This window comes from Syngnathus floridae, chromosome 2 (assembly GCF_059516105.1).
Source record: "Syngnathus floridae isolate MCC-2025c chromosome 2, RoL_Sflo_1.0, whole genome shotgun sequence".
Taxonomy (NCBI): domain Eukaryota; kingdom Metazoa; phylum Chordata; class Actinopteri; order Syngnathiformes; family Syngnathidae; genus Syngnathus; species Syngnathus floridae.
This window is the reverse complement of record NC_142414.1, coordinates 1,637,150-1,654,481: the sequence shown is the minus strand read 5'-3', so window position 1 is coordinate 1,654,481 and position 17,332 is coordinate 1,637,150. Positions and strand designations below refer to the sequence as shown.

General features: G+C 44.6%; 1 protein-coding gene and 1 long non-coding RNA gene across 8 annotated transcripts in view; one reads left to right on the top strand and one right to left on the bottom strand.

The window, feature by feature from the left end:
- itpr3 (inositol 1,4,5-trisphosphate receptor, type 3) overlaps positions 1-17,332 on the bottom strand; it is a 469,401-nt gene that overhangs the window by 285,808 nt on the left and 166,261 nt on the right. For all 6 annotated transcript variants that reach the window (XM_088368417.1, XM_088368419.1, XM_088368416.1 and 3 more), the window contains 3 exons: positions 13,198-13,362; positions 1,974-2,146; positions 1,786-1,905 (listed from right to left, as the gene is read on the bottom strand). In XM_088368417.1, coding sequence (XP_088224543.1) covers positions 1,786-1,905; positions 1,974-2,146; positions 13,198-13,362 — 458 coding nt within the window. The remainder of the gene's footprint in view (positions 1-1,785; positions 1,906-1,973; positions 2,147-13,197; positions 13,363-17,332) is intronic.
- LOC148401256 (uncharacterized) lies at positions 967-8,198 on the top strand. Of its 2 annotated transcripts, XR_015857048.1 has the most exons (5): positions 967-2,479; positions 2,836-3,023; positions 3,104-3,266; positions 4,407-4,624; positions 4,695-8,198. It is a non-coding gene; the product is annotated as an uncharacterized LOC148401256 (long non-coding RNA). The 2 variants fall into 2 exon arrangements; XR_015857047.1 differs by having other exon boundaries at positions 1,970-2,479; positions 4,407-8,198.

The window sequence follows — 17,332 nt, the reverse complement described above, 5'->3', positions numbered from 1 at the left end:
GGTTTGAGGAATTTGTTTATGGTCGAAAACAAGGAACGTGGGTTTGAAGAACCAGAGTGGATGATGCCAGAGTAAAAAGATGAGCGGGCTTTGTTAAGGGCTGATTTATAATGGTGCATGAGGTCTTTGTAAGCAAGGGCATGGACTGTGAGGCTGGTTTTCTTGCATAATCGTTCGAGCTGTCAGAGTTGTTTCTTAAGTTTATGGAGTTCCGGGTTGAACCAGGGTGCTGAGTGAGTAAAAGTGACTGTTTTGGTTTTCAGAGGAACCACTGTGTTGAGGGAGGGAGACATAATGTTGTTGTAAGTGTTGACGAGGTCCGTGGGCGTTGGGTTTTCAGGGGGGGTGAGGCCGGAACGTGTGTTTGATATGCAGGTGGAGAGAGTGTCTAGACAGATGGACTTGAGGTTGCGAAAGATGATTGTGCGGTTTTGTTTTGGTTCAGGCGTGGGGGTGTCAATATCAAATAAGATGGTTAAGTGGTCAGATATGGTGAGGTCTGAGCTAGAAATGTTGTGGATGTGGAGGTCAGTGAAGTAGACCAGGTCTAGGGTGTGTCCGTGCTTGTGGATAGGGAAGGTGATGTGTTGAGTGAAGCCGGAGCAGTTAAGGAAATCCAGCAAGTCCATAGAATGTTTACAGTCTGGGGAATCGATGTGCAGGTTGAAATCACCAAGAAGCAGGAGAGATGATGAAACTGAGAAAAGTCCAATAATGAATTCTGAGAGGTCAGATAAGAAAGATGGGTTTGGTTTGGGGGAGCGTAAATAACAACAGTGATGAGGGGTTTTGGTCCTGGAAATTTAAAAGCCAGATGTTCGAATGATGGGGCAGAGGGGAGGGACAGTGCACGGGGTTTGAGGTTTTGATTGTAAATAGCAGCGATGCCACCCCCTCTGCCCTCAGTGCGTGGGCTGTCCAGATAAGAGTATCCTGTAGGGGTGGTTTGATTGAGTGAGAAATACTCCAGGGGTTTTTGCCATGTTTCGTTTAATCAAGTTCGATCAAGTTTGTTGTCTGTAATGAATTTGTTTAGGATGAGTCTTATGTGTTAAATAGTCTGTGTCTCTGCTATCTTGTGCCGAAGTGTTTTCCTCGTGTTCACTGAAGTGTCCATAGCTCTCGTAGCCTAGCCTATCCTAGCATTCGCCTCACAGTGAGAACCTTTTTGTTGTTACTTTTTTCACAATCATTGTTTGTTTGCACTTTGCGAATAACTCCCTCTTTTGAAGCACCTTTTCTTTGCACTTTTGTAGCCCCGTTGTTTTTCCCTTAGTTTGAGGTGTTTTGCTTTTTACTTTATTTAATAAATTGCTGTCTTGACGGCAATCCATCTCTGAGCCTGAGTCCTCCCTTTATCAGGTTGTGTCAGTGATTAGGATTTCTGCTGCACAAGTTGCCAAATCACCCATTTAGTGTTGTATGCAATTGCCCCTCTTTTCTGGAACAGATCACAGTGAAGCAGTCCCAGATTTATACTGTGGATAATTAAGTTGAGTGATTCATGTATCTAATTTTGTCAGGTTAGCATTTTGCTACCCTCACCCATAGTGAGAAATATTTGCCACTCAGTGGCTTTAATTGCCAATCTAATTGTCTTGTTACAATGTTCTGGGCTTTCTAGTGTTAGCACACCCCACCAAAAAGGATAAATGCTCTTGATAATCTTGATAATATGACAATAATCTGGCCTTCGCTAATTTGGAATGAACGGCAGGAAAAATAATCAAATCCAGTGTGATTATCAGTATGCATGCGCCATTACCCACATCCCACCACGCTCACTCTGTCTTAATGAGGATGTCCTGGTTTTTGGGTTCAAGCACACACTTGCAGATGAGTTCCTGAGTGACGGGGATGGCCACGTTGTTGGAGACACACAAGTCCGATAGGTAGTCCAAAAATCTGTAGACAGAATAAGTGCAATTACGCTCTCTCTCACACTAACTGCTGTGCTGCGATGGCATGCCTACCGGGGCTCACGGTTCTTTCGGACTAGGTTAACAAAGGTCTCCACTTCGGTCTTGGTGATATGCTTCTCCAGCAGCTTGCGGTTGTTATGCAATAGTGCGGTGATTGTGTCCTCTGCCAGGATGTCATAGCCGATCTGACCCTGCATCAGGCCAAACTGCTTGGCGATGTACTCCTGGAAAAAAAATACAATACAACAACTTTATTTACATAGTGCTTCACAACAGCTGCAGCTGTAACAAAACAACAGAAATACATCAAATATCATCCATCCATTCATTATCTGTACCACTCGTCCCCACGGGGGTCACGGGTGTGCTGAAGCCTACCCTAGCAGTCATTGGGCAGTAGGCGGAAAATACCCTGAACTGGTTGCCAGCCAATCGCAGGGCACACAGACGAACAACAATTCACACTCGCACTCACATCTAGGGACAATTTGGAGTGCTCAATACGCCTACCAGGTGGGAGGAAACCGGAGTGCCCAACCGCCCGGTGTTGCAATCATGTACGCATGTTTTTTTACTTGTCTCATTTTACTATTGATGCTAATGTTAAGTTTTGTTGTATTTTTTTTTTGTATGTTAAAATGACTTCAGCAATATTTTATTGCTTTTATTTATATAATGTACATACGTATATAATGCATGTAATAATGCATCATAACACACTGTATGAAATCATTTGACCACATTTTGAAACTATTAACTCTGTTAAAACTTTCCACCTTTCCTTGACTCGTGAAAAATTTCCAATGTTGTGCAAACATTCTTTCTGAGCTTGTTATCTAAAGATGCTCCACTAGTGTCTGTTTACACAACTTTGTAAAACAAAGAGATAAGACCCTCTGCACTGATTAACCAGTTTTCAGAGGTGACCCCCGAAACCTGTTCACCCTATCCACCACCCATGCGGGGGAGAGGTTGAAGATCATCGTGAAGACCAGTACAAGCCGATCAGCACAGGCTCTGAGTACTTTCTCAGGAACTCCGTCTGGTCCAGTCACCTTGCTGGGATTGACTTTGCTGAGCTCCTGTTTTATGTCCTGCACAGTGAGTCTGTGGGAAATGGGGGGTGAGGTTAGCGTTGATTTAGAGCTGGGTGACCCACTACAGCGTATCTTTAACATCAGTCTAGAAAAGGGTGTGGTGCCTCAGCTGTGGAAGACACCATGCATCGTCCCTATCCCAAAGGAACCGTGACCTGCTGAGCTAAATGACTTCAGACCAGTCGTGCTGACTTCACACGTGATGAAGACTCTGGAGCGATTGCTGCTTCATCACCTAAGGCCTCAGGTTTGCCATGCTCTCGACCCGCTACATTGTTTTTTCAAACTTTATCAGTTTTACATAATAAAGTACAGATTGTAGTCATTGATACAGATACAACATTGCACGTGAAACAAATTAAGAAAGGAGCAAAAAGTAAATAAAAATACAGGAATTCCCCCCTACCACCCGACCCGAGGATTTAAAATAAGAAAAAGAAGGGCATCAAATAGGGATCCCTGTCAGCCATAGACATCTATTAGACGTTTGGTCTATGTATAGACCTAATTTAGATGTCTAAAATTGGTCTCGGTGTAGACCTAAAATAGATGTCTAAATTAAAAACATAAAATATGATCATATTTCGAAATTTTAAAGTCTGAACCAGCTGTAAGTTGTATAAATAATGTATAGAAGTTGTTTGGATTTGTGTTTAACAAGCATATTGATCTGTAAATGTGAAATGGTTATTTCTGTAACCTGATATAGACATCTATTTTAGGTTATTTTATAGACCTAAAATAGACATCTAAATTAGGTATATATATATATATATATATATATATATATATATATATATAGAGAGAGAGAGAGAGAGAGAGAGAGAGAGAGAGAGAGAGAGAGAGAGAGAGAGAGAGAGAGAGAGAGAAAGAGAGAGAGAGAGAGAGACCTAAAATAGACATCTAAATTAAGTCTATATGTAGACCTAAAATAGACCACAAATTTAAATACATTAAATATGAAATATTAAACCCTAAACCAGCTGTAGGTTGTATAAATAATGAACAGAGGTTACATTGCTTTGTTTTAAACGACCATTGATCCGGGTGCAGTGTGGTTATTTCTGTAACCTGATCGCTGTCTATATTAGGTCTATATGTAGACCTAATTAAGACGTCTACTTTAGGTCTACACATAGACCTAATTTAGACGTCTATTTTAGGTCTATAGAATGACCTAAAATAGACAACAATATTAAATAATCAAATATGAAATATAAAACCCAAAACTATTCTGTAAGTTGTATACATAATGTACAGAAGTCGTGTTGCTTTATTTTAAACAACCATTGATCCGTGTGACGTGTGGTTATTTCTGTGACCTGATTTTAGGTCTATGGAATAACCTAAAATAGATGACAAAATCAAATCCATCAAATATGATCAGATATAACAGGTTGGTGGATGATAAGGTCAACATGGGACTGCACTACATCCTGCACCACCTGGACACCCCAGGAACGTACGCCAGGATCATATTTGTGGACTTCAGCTCGGCGTTCAACACCATCGCTCCTGATATCCTCCAACAGAAGCTCATCCAGCTCGCGATGCCTGCCTCTACCTGTCTGACACCCGGACCACCAATATTGGTGCCCCTCAGGGGTGCGTCCTCTCCCCACTGCTCTTCTCTCTCTACACCAACGATTTCTCCTCAAGTGACTCTCCTGTGAAGCTCCTCAAGTATGCAGATGACACCACTCTCATCGGACTGCTCCAGAACGGTGATGAGACTGCGTACAGAGGAGGTGGAGCGGCTGGTCCACTGGTGCAGCCAAAACCACCTGGAGCTGAACCCGCTGAAGACCGTGGAGATGACAGTGGACTTCAGGCGAGACCCTTCACCACTTTCACCCCTCGCTATCCGCAGTAAGACTATTCTTTCCACAGACACCTTCAAGTTCCTGGGAACCACAATCTCTCGGGACCTGAAATGGACCGGCCACATAGACTCTGTCCGGAAGAGGGCCCAGCAGAGGCTGTACTTCCTGAGACAGCTCAAGAAGTTCAACCTGCTGCGGGAGCTGCTGAAAACCTTCTACACTGCCATCTTCCACTATGTCCTCTGCACCTCCATCACTGTCTGGTTTGGATCGGCCTCCAAACAAGACAAGCACAGACTGCAACGGACAATCAGGACTGCAGAAATGATAATTGGAATCAACCTCCCATCTATCCAAGACTTGTACCTGTCCAGGACCAGGAAACGTGCAAGTAATATCTCTACAGACCCTTCTTTGGGACTTCTCACCCAGGCTGCAGTCTGTTTGAACTACTCCCCTCCGGACGGCGTTATAGAGCTCTGTACGCCAAAACCAGCAGACACAGAGACAGCTTCTTCCTCCAGGCTGTTGCTCTGATGAACTCACACCACTCTTAGAGTCTCAGAGTCATTGCTGTGCAATAACATCCTGCTCTCCACATCTTTTTTGAATTGTCTACACTGTTTGTACTATGTGTCCTCTCTGCATCCATTGCAGCCTGGTCATCCTGGAAGAGGGACCATCCCATCTGTGGTCTCTTATCAAGGTTTCTCATTTCCCCGAGCTGGAGTTTTGAGTTGTTCCTTGCCCTCCTTGGAGTTTAACATCAGGGGATGTTTGAGAATATTTGTCAGTTTTTCACATGTCCTGAGTGTTGTTAGTCACCTAAATGTTGAACAGAGGCTGTGATGTACCGAAGTCAAATTCTGTTTGGCACGTTCAAGCATGGCGAATAAAAACTCTTGAATCTTGAATTAAACCCAAAACAAGTTGTGTTGCTTTGTTTTAAACAACCATTGATCCGTGTAAAGCAAGGGTGTCAAACTCATTTTTGTTGCGGGCCGCATCGTAGTCATAGTGTCCTTCGGAGGGCCATTATGATTGTTATTGTCTTCTATATACAGTATAGGCTGCAAAACAAACTGAAGAGTAATTGGTTTTGAAATCAAAGAGTAATAAAAATTGTTTAAGTATTTTAAAAAGACAAATGGTAATTAAAATTGCCAGCAATCTCTATTTTTTTTAAAGTGAAGACAATGTTTCTCTTTGGTAATGACACAAAGGTGATGGAAAACATGTCTTTACGGGCCACATAAAATGATGTAGTGGGCCGTATCTGGCCCCCGGGCCTTGAGTTTGACACCTATGGTGTAAAGTGTCATTGGGGCTATGGAATAACCGTGAGTCGTCACCTTATCGTGGCGGAGGGGTTTGCGTGCCCCTATGATCCTAGGAGCCATGTTCTCGGGGGCTTCATGCCCCTGGTAGGGTCACCCATGGCAAACGGGTCCTAGGTGAGGGGCCAGACAAAGTACGGCTCACAGAAGCCCCTTATGACGATTGAAATAAATGGACTTCGTTTTCCCTCGCCCGGACGCGGGTCACCGGGGCCTCCCTCTGGAGCCAGGCCTGGAGGCGGGGCTCGAAGGCGAGCGTCTGGTGGCCGGGCCTTCGCCCATGGGGCCCGGCCGGGCATAGCCCGAAAAGGAAACGTGGGTCCCCCTTCCCATGGGCTCACCACCTGTGGGAGGGGCCGAAGGGGTCGGGTGCAATGTGAGCTGGGCGGCAGCCAAAGGCAGGGACCTTGGCGGTCTGATCCCCGGCTGCAGAAGCTGGCTCTTGGGACATGGAATGTCACCTCTCTGGCTGGAAAGGAGTTCCGACTAGATATAGTCGGACTAGCCTCCACGCACAGTTTGGGTTCCGGTACAAGCCCTCTCGAGAGGGGCTGGACTCTCTTCCACTCTGGAGTTGCCCACGGTGAGAGGCGTCGAGCAGGTGTGGGTATACTTATTGCCCCCCGGCTGGGCGCCTGCACATTGGGGTTCAGAGGGTAGCCTCCTTCCGCATTCGGGTGGGGGGACGGATCCTGACTGTTGTTTGTGTCTATGCACCAAACGGCAGCTCAGAGTACCCACCCTTCTTGGGGTCCCTGGAGGAAGGGCTGGAGAGCGCTCCTTCTGGGGACTCCATCGTTCTACTAGGTGACTTCAATGCTCACGTGGGCAATGACAGTGAGACCTGGAAGGGCGTGATTGGGAGGAACGCCCCCCCCCCCGATCTGAACCCGAGCGGTGTTCTATTGTTGGACTTCTGTGCTCGACACGGATTTTCAATAATGAACACCATGTTCAAGCATAAGGGTGTCCATGTGTGCACTTGGCACCAGGACACCCTAGGCGGCAGTTCGATGATCGACTTTGTAGTCGTGTCATCGGATTTGCGGCCGGATGTTTTGGACATTCGGGTGAAGAGAGGGGCGGAGCTGTCAACTGATCACCACCTGGTGGTGGGTTGGCTCCGATGGTGGGGGAAGATGCCGGTCCGACCTGGCAGATTCAAACGCTCTGTGAGGGTCTGCTGGGAACGTCTGGCAGAATCTCCTGTCAGGAAGAGCTTCAACTCCCACCTCCGGCAGAGCTTTTCCCACGTCCCGGGGGAGGCGGAGGACATTGAGTCTGAGTGGACCATGTTCCGCGCCTCCATTGTTGAGGCGGCCGACCGGAGCTGTGGCCGTAAGGTCGTTGGTGCCTGTCGTGGCGGCAATCCCCGAACCCGCTGGTGGACACCGGCGGGTAAGGGATGCCGTCAAGCTGAAGAAGGAATCCTATTGAGCCGTTTTGACTCCGGAGGCAGCTGACAGGTACCGGATGGCCAAGCGGAACGCGGCTTCGGCGGTTGCTGAGGCAAAAACACGGGCGTGGGTGGAGTTTGGTGAGGCCATGGAGAACTACTTTCGGACGGCTTCGAGGAAATTCTGGTCCACCATCCGGCGTCTCAGGAGGGGGAAGCAGTGCAACGTCAACACTGTTTACAGTGGGGATGGCGTGCTGCTGACCTCGACTCGGGACGTCGTGAGTCGGTGGGGAGAATACTTTCAAGACCTCCTCAATTCATTCACTCATGGCTGACACGCCTCTACAACGTTGCGTGGACATCGGGGACAGTGCCTCTGGATTGGCAGACTGGGGTGGTGGTTCCCCTCTTTAAGAAGGGGGACCGGAGGGTGTGTTCCAATTACAGGGGAATCACACTCCTCAGCCTCCCTGGTAAGGTCTATTCATGGGTGCTGGAGAGGAGGGTCCGTCGGGAGGTCAAACCTCGGATTCTGGAGGAGCAGTGTGGCTTTCGTCCTGGCCGTGGAACAGTGGACCAGCTCTACACCCTCGGCAGGATCCTCGAGGGTGCATGGGAGTTCCCCCAACCAGTCCACATGTGTTTTGTGGACTTGGGGAAGGCGTTCGACCGTGTCCCTCGGGAGGTTCTGTGGAGGGTGCTTCGGGTGTACGGGGTGCCGAGCCAACTGATAAGGGCGGTTCAGTCCCTGTATCACCGATGCCAGAGTCTGGTCCGCATTTCCGGCAGTAAGTCGGATTCGTTCCCAGTGAGGGTTGGACTCCGCCAAGGCTGCCCTTTGTCACCGATTCTGTTCATAATTTTTATGGACAGAATTTCTAGGCGCAGCCGAGGCTTTGAGGGGGTCCGGTTTGGGGACCTCAGCATCACGTCTCTGCTTTTTGCAGATGACGTGGTGCTGTTGGCTTCTTCAGGCCGTGATCTCCAGCTCTCGCTGGAACGGTTCGCAGCCGAGTGTGAAGCGGTCGGGATGAGGGTCAGCACCTCCAAATCCGAGTCCATGGTCCTCGGTCGTTAAAGGGTGGAATGCCCTCTCCGGATCGGGGATGAGATCCTGCCTCAAGTGGAGGAGTTCAAGTATCTTGGGGTCTAGTTCACGAGTGAGGGCAGGATGGAGCGCGAGATCGACAGGCGGATCGGTGCAGCGTTTGCAGTGATGTGGACTCTGTACCGGTCCGTCGTGGTAAAGAGAACTGAGCCAAAAGGCAAAGCTCTCGATTTACCGGTCGATCTATGCTCCTACCCTCACCTATGGTCACGAGCTATGGGTCGTGACTGAAAGAACGAGATCCCGGATACAAGCGGCCGAAATGAGTTTCCTCCGCAGGGTGTCTGAGCTCTCCCTTAGAGATAAGGCGAGAAGCTCGGTCATCCGGGAGAGACTCGGAGTAGAGCCGCTGCTCCTCCACGATGAGAGGAGCCAGATGAGGTGGCTCGGGCATCTCATCAGGATGCCTCCTGGACGCCTCCCTGGAGAGGTGTTCCGGGCATGTCCCACCGGTAGGAGACCCCGTGGATGACCCAGGACAGGCTGGAGAGACTGTGTCTCTCGGCTGGCCTGGGAACGCCTTGAGATCCCCGGGATGAGCTGGATGAAGTGGCTGAGGAAAGAGAAGTCTGGGAGTCCCTCCTAAAGCTGCTGCCCCCGCAACCCGACCCTGGATAAGCGGAAGAAAATGGGTGATTGGATGGATAATCAATGCATTGTGCGGGTGACCATACCCAAGTATTTAAATGAATCTTTTTCCACCTTAAAGGGATAAACAGAGAATTCTAAACATTGTTGTTCATTGGGAACAACTCTTTGGATAATTTAATTTGTATCCTGATAAATTGCCAAATTCATTAAGTACTTCGAGCAGCCGAGGTACGGACACAGACAGATTGGAAATATACAGCAATAAATCATCTGCATAGAGGGAAACATTGTGAGTGATTCCCTCTCGAGAAATTCCAGCAATCATGTTATCCCCTCTGAGAGCTATTGCCAATGATTCAATTGCGAAGTCGAAAAGATATTAAGACTACAGCCCTGTCTACATCCTCTGTTCAGTTTGAATAATCTGACGTTGAATTATTCATCCGCACTGCAGCTACAGGAGATCGGTATAGTGTCTTGATCAATTTCGAAAACCAAGGACCAAATTAAAATCTCTTTAGAATGGCAAAAAGGTATTGCCATTCAACACGGTCAAAAGCTTTTTCGCTGTCTAAGGAAATGACAAGTTCTGTAACATACATTTTTCTGCCTTTTGGTGTGCACAAAATATAAGCAACCAATGCATGTTATAATAAGGTTGTCTGCCTGGTAAAAAAAAAAATCAGTTTGGTCACTATTAATAACATCTGCCAAAATGATATCAATTCTGGGAGCCAATATTTGTGTGAGCATTTCATAATCACAGTTTAGAATATGTACTTGTATATGCCTTGTACTTTTGCGCTATATTCTGACTGTTGTATGCACACTTGCTCCATTTTTGCTCCTCTTATTTATTATGTTATTTGTTTATTTATTATTTATTCATCACTCTTATTTATTCATTGTTTGTGCCTTCTTGTTCTTACTTTTTGTGTTGTTTACTTGTATGTATATTGTGGGATAGTGGGAAACGTAATTTCGATCTCTTTGTATGTCTTGGCATGTGAAGAAATTGACAATAAAGCAGACTTTGACCTTGACTTTTTATTGGTCTGTAAGAACTGCATTGTAAGGGATCCCTACCCTTTTCAGTGTTGCTTGTTAAACAACAGGAAAATAGATAAATAAACTTTCTTCTGACAAATACATTGTAACTAAGGGTGGGAGGAAGCATTTATATTGTAAAAAATTGTTGTCCTCTCTGTCTCAATAAATAATCAATACACTGACGGCAAATATTGATTTATTTTGTAATACAACACATATTAGGGATTTAACCCATTGTCACCATCAGTACTTGATCTCTCCTGTCCTGTTTGTGGGGGCACTAATCCCGTAAATGAGGGCAAAGTAGGCGTAAACAGCAGCCGGTGAAGTCAGTTAACGAAGATGCACGAATGGCGCAAAATACAAGCAACAACGAAAAACAAATCAAAGGCCCACCCGGAAGTATCTACTCGAAAGTGTGGACCCACTTTGGGTTTTACGAGACATATGACAGGAGAACACTGGATAAAGAATATGCAATATAAAAGAACTGTTTTGCTAAGGTCAATTTTCACGGCAAGAGAACACTGGATAAAGAATGTGCAAGAGCTCTTTTTCTAAGGTAAAATATCACGGCAACACAAATACGTACTATGTAATCATAATTAAACATTATGTTTCACATCATGGTAGTAGAAGGAAGCCATCATTCACTAATGTGCAGTTTGAAATCGACATGAACCAACAAGTCATCAATCAACACACCTATTTCAGCTGTGGTGCAATTTTTTTTTTTTTTTTTTTAAATGCTCTGCACTTGGTTGCCCAGTGTTAAATTTTGTCCACAATTTAGGGAGCGCGTTATCTGCGCCTCACGGCAAAAGCCGTTGCCAATCACCTGTTATCCAATTTACTCACTGCATGCTCGTTTGATTTCTTCAGATTTAGGAAAATGCTAAGACACCGAAGCACAAATTAGACTTACACAGGTTGGTTGAGTTCAATCACAATTCTTGTTCAGAAAGCTCTGTTTTCAGGAAAGTACAATACAGCGCTGGGCCCTTCAAGAGCAGAAAGTCTCCATTCAGAAAAGTCAACGTTCAAGGTTCTTTGGTCAGCTTATATTCAGTTGCACATGCCGGTGTGGGCCGAGTTTGATGGGTGATGAGTCAGGGGTGTGGCAGGTTTGCAGGAGATTCTGATTCCATGGGAGTGGGAGCTGGTTATGGGCGATTCGGTGTGTAGGTGGGGGCTGTTGGTGTGTGTGTGGGGGGGGCTGTTGTCTTCCATCCCGTCTTTTGGCCTTGGAGATCTTCTTTGGCCGAGTTCTTGGGTGGGGGCTGTTGTCTTCCCTCCCGTCTTTCGGCCTTGGCGATCATCTTTGGCCGAGTCTTTGGGTGGCTCCTTCTGGCACCTGCTGGTTGCCGTGACCTTCCTGTGAACATTCTCCTCCAATCTTGCCCATACACTGTCGCACCTCATTGTTTCATCATTCTTTCAATTTTGTCATTTTGTACAAAATTATGTGAGCTTTTGGCTGTGACATCATTAATCTATTACTGTTCCCTGACTATGCAAAGTTTGTTCTTTTGATACTCCATGTCTTTGCTTACGTTATTATGTTCTTAGTTTAATCATGCTTCCAACTGTATCTTTTCTTTGTTAAACAAAATATTTACTTCTGTGCAGAGCGTTCAGTAGTAATCGAAAAGCTGGCGTCTCGCATTAGGCAACATATGACATTTAGTCAAAACACAAGATATAATCGAGTACTGAACGGTCAAGACGACTCTGGCCGTGTCCATGATTTAGAGAAAAAACATCAGGCATGCATTTCACAGTTCCTCAAGGGTAATTAAGCTATTTAGGCAATATATCAAAAGACATTTGTTATTTCAAAGTGCTCAGAAATATATATCAGATCAAAGTTATAAAAATCTTTGTCATTACCACCTATCAAAAATGTCTAGTTATGTCTTCTTTATTGATTTGGTGTGTAGGTATAATTATATGCTTAAAATGTTTCTTTTATTGATTTAATATGTGAATATACTTTTCTGCTTGTGTACTTTATTCAATGAGGTTTGAGCATATCTGTTTTTGTAGCTAGGCAGGACTTTTTGTATTTCGACCCCATCCCTTCACCAGTTCAATCTGTTACACTTCTTGATGTATTCAACTGATTAGTCATGCACTACAATTTTGTAATATCCGAGAATTCAAAATCTTTATTTTGAGTTAGTCAAATAGCTGCTAAATTTCAAGCAAGTTGGGCAATCTTGCTGAGTTGCAACATTGACTTGCCACAAACCAGTGTCTCTCTTCTCTATCTCTATCAGATATGCAATTAGTTTGATTAAATAATTATAAATCCTGTGATTAACTAGATTATTTTTTGTAATCACTCAACAGCAGTAATTTAAATATGTTGTAATGAACTCGAAGTGTATTTGAACGTACTTATAAATTCATTCGCACATACTCCCAAATAATGTTTGAGTGGACTTGGAGCTAAATGCTGCAAACATAGCATTTTTTTCCCATAATGCAATGGGGTGCTGATTTGTGCATCTGCCAGTAAAAATGATTTTGTTTCAAGTATTTGGCTTATATTATACCAGTGATGTCCAAACCTTTTTGCTTGCAGCATCCCCCTTTTTGGGATGAAAGAAATTATTACACTCAAACACACATATGCACGCACCCGCGCGCACACTGTTTTTCAATATACACATAATTGTACACGAGATTGACTACACGTTACAGGTTACTTGGAGTTGATTCATGCTCTGACAGCAAGGGGTTCACACGTCGCCAGACAATCTGGCGACCAATGGTGGTTGTATTAATTTCTAAATGTTATCTTAGTTGACAGTTTAACAGTTGAAAACACTTCATTCGACTCACAAGATACTCCCAATTTCTTTTACCTGGTTCTTGCGGTAGTCCTCCTGGGAATGTCGCAGGACACGGTAGCAGAGTCGGAACATGTACTGGTATGGAGCATTCTTTTGGTCAGCCAACTCCTCCAGACGGAGCAGGGGCCCCTCTCTTCCACTACGGTCCTGGAAAGGAACCTTGAGGATGCCAAATATCTGAAGTAAAATAAAGTTCATGTTAATTAGAGGTGCATAGAACACTAAATATTGAGTAAATATATAGACTACATTGAGTGTCTGGAACAGTAAGAGCCTGGTTTACTTTAGGTTTGCACATAATCAAATGGGTGCAAAGTGGACTGCTCAAATGAACAACAGTGGTAGCTAATCTAATCGGTTTACATTGACGCATAAGAACCGATCGACGCAGTAAACGGAGGACCCCCCTGTACATTGTGTTAGAGAACCGTAATTTTAACTCCATGACTGCAACTGCGCTATCTGAGTTCCTTGTCAAAGACAAGAGAGCAATCAGAATTATAGCAGCCGTAATTTTAACTCCATGACTGCAACTGCGCTATCTGAGTTACTCTCGCCGGCAAACGCCATGTTTCCCGCATACAGCGGCTCAATTGATAATCTTACAAATGAATTCAATGCGACATTATTAAAAGCCATCGTCTCTGTGGCGCCGCTACGTCTGAAAACTCGCCGTAGATGGCCAACTCCGTGGTTCACAGATGAAACACGTACGCTGAAACAATTATGTAGAAAGCATGAGCGCAGATGGCGTTTAACCAAACTTGAGGTTTTCCATCAGGCATGGAAGGACAGCCTCCTGAAATACAAAGATACGCTTATCTTAGCAAAAACTCGTTATTTTTCGCAGGTCATTAATCTCAATCTCTTGCACCTTATGCACAGATCTACACTTTTTTACTTTACTTCTATGACCACTGATTGTACTTCTGCTGCTGTGTATGTATGTGTGTGTGTGTGTGTGCGTGTGTGTGAATGTGAGAGAGAGTATTTTATTGTATAGTATTGCACATGTCTTATCAGCATGTTAGTGTTTGAATGACTGCAATGTGTAAGTGTGCATTGTCTGTGTTTATGTTGTGAATGAATATGTCAGAGAAAGAATTGTAAATTCAGTATGAGTAAGTTAGCTGTGTGTGTGTGTGTGTGTGTGTGTGTGTGTGTGTTGTGTGTGTTGTGTGTATGTGTGTGTGAGAAAGAAAGAGATTAATGTCAATGTCTTATTTAAATGTTTTTAGCTAAACTGCACATTGGAGACTGGTCAAATGCAATTTCAATCTTCTGTGCTAACCCTGTTACATAGAATTTTTGACAATAAAGTAAACTTGAACTTGAACTCAATAAAAACAATCCTAAATACCTATTTGATACAGTGGCAAAGCTAACTCTGCGCCAGCCGACCCCCGATAGCTCCTTCCACTCAGCTGACGAGTTTATGAAATTTTTTGCTCAAAAGATTGAGTCCATTAGGGACGAGATCAAGAATACCATTCCAATTGCTCCGCCGGTTACTAGCGCTGGGGATCATGCAATGACCCTCTCAAATTTTAAAAGCGTGTCCCTTGAAATGCTTACAAAATTGGTTAGTGCGGCTAAACAAACAACATGTTTACTCGACCTGCTTCCAGCCAAACTACTTAAAGAATTATTTCCAATTTTAGGACCGTCCGTCTTAAATATAATCAATCTGTCTGTTTCCTCTGGGATAGTGCCAACAGCCTTTAAAACCGCTATTATTAAACCGCTACTTAAGCGAGCAAATCCTGACCCGGACTGTCTCAGTAATTATAGGCCAGTTTCAAACCTCCCATTCATAGCAAAACTGCAGTAGCGCAGCAGCTTATTGATTACATGGTCGCTAATAATCGATATGACTCTTTTCAGTCTGGTTTTAATCATTCCACAGAGACAGCACTTGTTAAAGTGACTAATGATCTCCTCATAGCTATGGATTCAAATACGTCGTCTGCATTGTTACTACTCGATCTTAGTGCTGCCTTTGACACTGTAGACTTCGATATTTTATTAGGGTGTCTTAAAAGTTGTGTTGGTATCTCAGGGTCAGCACTCAGCTGGTTCAATTCCTATCTGTCAGACAGGACGCACCGAGTGGTCCATGGCAATACGTCCTCTGAGCTCTATAATGTTACGTGTGGTGTCCCACAGGGATCGGTACTCGGACCGATTTTATTTAATATTTATATGATTCCGCTTGGTGACATAATACGTAAATATAATGTTAGTTTTCAATGCTACGCGGATGACACCCAATTATATATGCAGTTATCGATGACAGATCCGCGGGACTGTTGTAATCTCGAGGCGTGCCTTGCGGAGATCAAGCAATGGATGTCTCTCAACTTCCTTCGTCTTAACCCAGATAAAACTGAGATGTTGATAATTGGTCCTACTCGTTATCAAAACTTATTTAAGGAAACCACTATAACTATAGATAACCGTACTATCACTCAGAGTGATACTGTAACTAATCTCGGGGTAATATTTGACCAAACGCTCTCCTTTCAAAAACATGTTAAGAATATAACCAGGATTGCGTTTTTTCACTTTCGTAATATTGCTAAGATTCGTCTAATCCTCTCGACCGGGGATGCGGAAACTATTATACACGCGTTCGTCATGTCGCGCCTGGACTACTGTAACGTATTATCCTCTGGTCTTCCTAAGTCCAGTATCAAAAGTCTACAGTTAGTGCAAAATGCCGCTGCGAGGCTGCTCTCACGGTCAAGAAAATGTGATCACATTACCCCAATATTAGCCAAATTACATTGGCTCCCGGTCCATTTAAGATGTGACTTCAAGGTTCTTCTAGTAACCTATAAATCACTGCATGGCTTAGCGCCTTCATATCTCGTCGACCTAGTCGTTCCTTATGTTCCGTCTCGTAACCTTCGTTCGCAAAACGCTAGTCTTTTAGTTACACCGAGGACCAAGAAAATGTCTGCAGGTTCTAGAGCATTCTCTATTCGGGCTCCAGAGCTTTGGAATGCCCTACCAATGGATATTAGAACTACTACCTCAGGAGAAACATTTAAGACACGTTTAAAGACACATTTCTATGAGATGGCCTTTAACTAACTTGTAGTGGCTGATTTGGCCAGAGTTTGTTTTGTTCTCTCTGCCCACCCCCTCCCCAGCCAGGGAGGGTTAGGTGGCGCAAAAGCTGATAGCGGCTAGTTGGATTCTCGGGGACCAATTCAAGATGAAGAAACTGCAGCTCAACCTCCTTGAAGACACTGCCAGGACAATCGAGGGCACCTCCGACATCCATTTTTTCATTGATTTTCATGTATTACTTGTGCCCTCTCTGCATCCATTACAACCTGGTGATCCTGAAAGGGGGATCCTTCCATCTGTGGTCCCTTCTCAAGGTTTCTCATTTTCCCCTGGCAGGGTTTTTTTGAGTTTTTCCTTGCCCTTTTGGGAGCTTAAGATCAGGGGATGCTTTGAGAATAATTGTCAATTTTTGGCTATGTGAAGCCCTTTGAGACTGTTTGTGATTTAGGGCTATACAAATAAACTTGACTTGACTAGAACAATCCTTACTGGTGGCCATGTTTATTTCATTAATATTTTAATGAGTCAAAATGTGAAAGCTTGTGACCAAAACATGGTGATTACAACGCTGGGTACATTCAAATTAATTTGATCCCAATTACTCTTAGGCGAGATAATCCATCTGCCCGTCCGTCCGTACCGCTTATCCCCACGTGCTAGAGCAGCAGTCATTGGTCAGTAGGCGGGGGACACCCTGAATGGGTTGCCAGCCAATCGCAGGACACACAGAGACGAACAACCATTTGCACATGCACTCACGCCTATGGGCAATTTGGAGTGATCAATCGGCCTACCAAGCATGTGTTTGGGATGTGGGAGAAAAGTGGAGTTCCCGGGGAAAACCCATACAGGGAGAACATGCAAACTCTACACAGTGAGTCCGGAGGTGGAATAAACCCTCTGAATTGTGAGGCCGATGTGCTAACCAGTGCGCCACCTCACTGTCAATTGTTAATACTTGTTTGAGACCTTTTTTGTGGCTTTTTTTCGGACTCATTGTTCTGCTACTGTATATTAATTTGAGTTTCAATTAACTGGTTTCAATGTCCTTGTGAGTACTGAGAATCGGGAC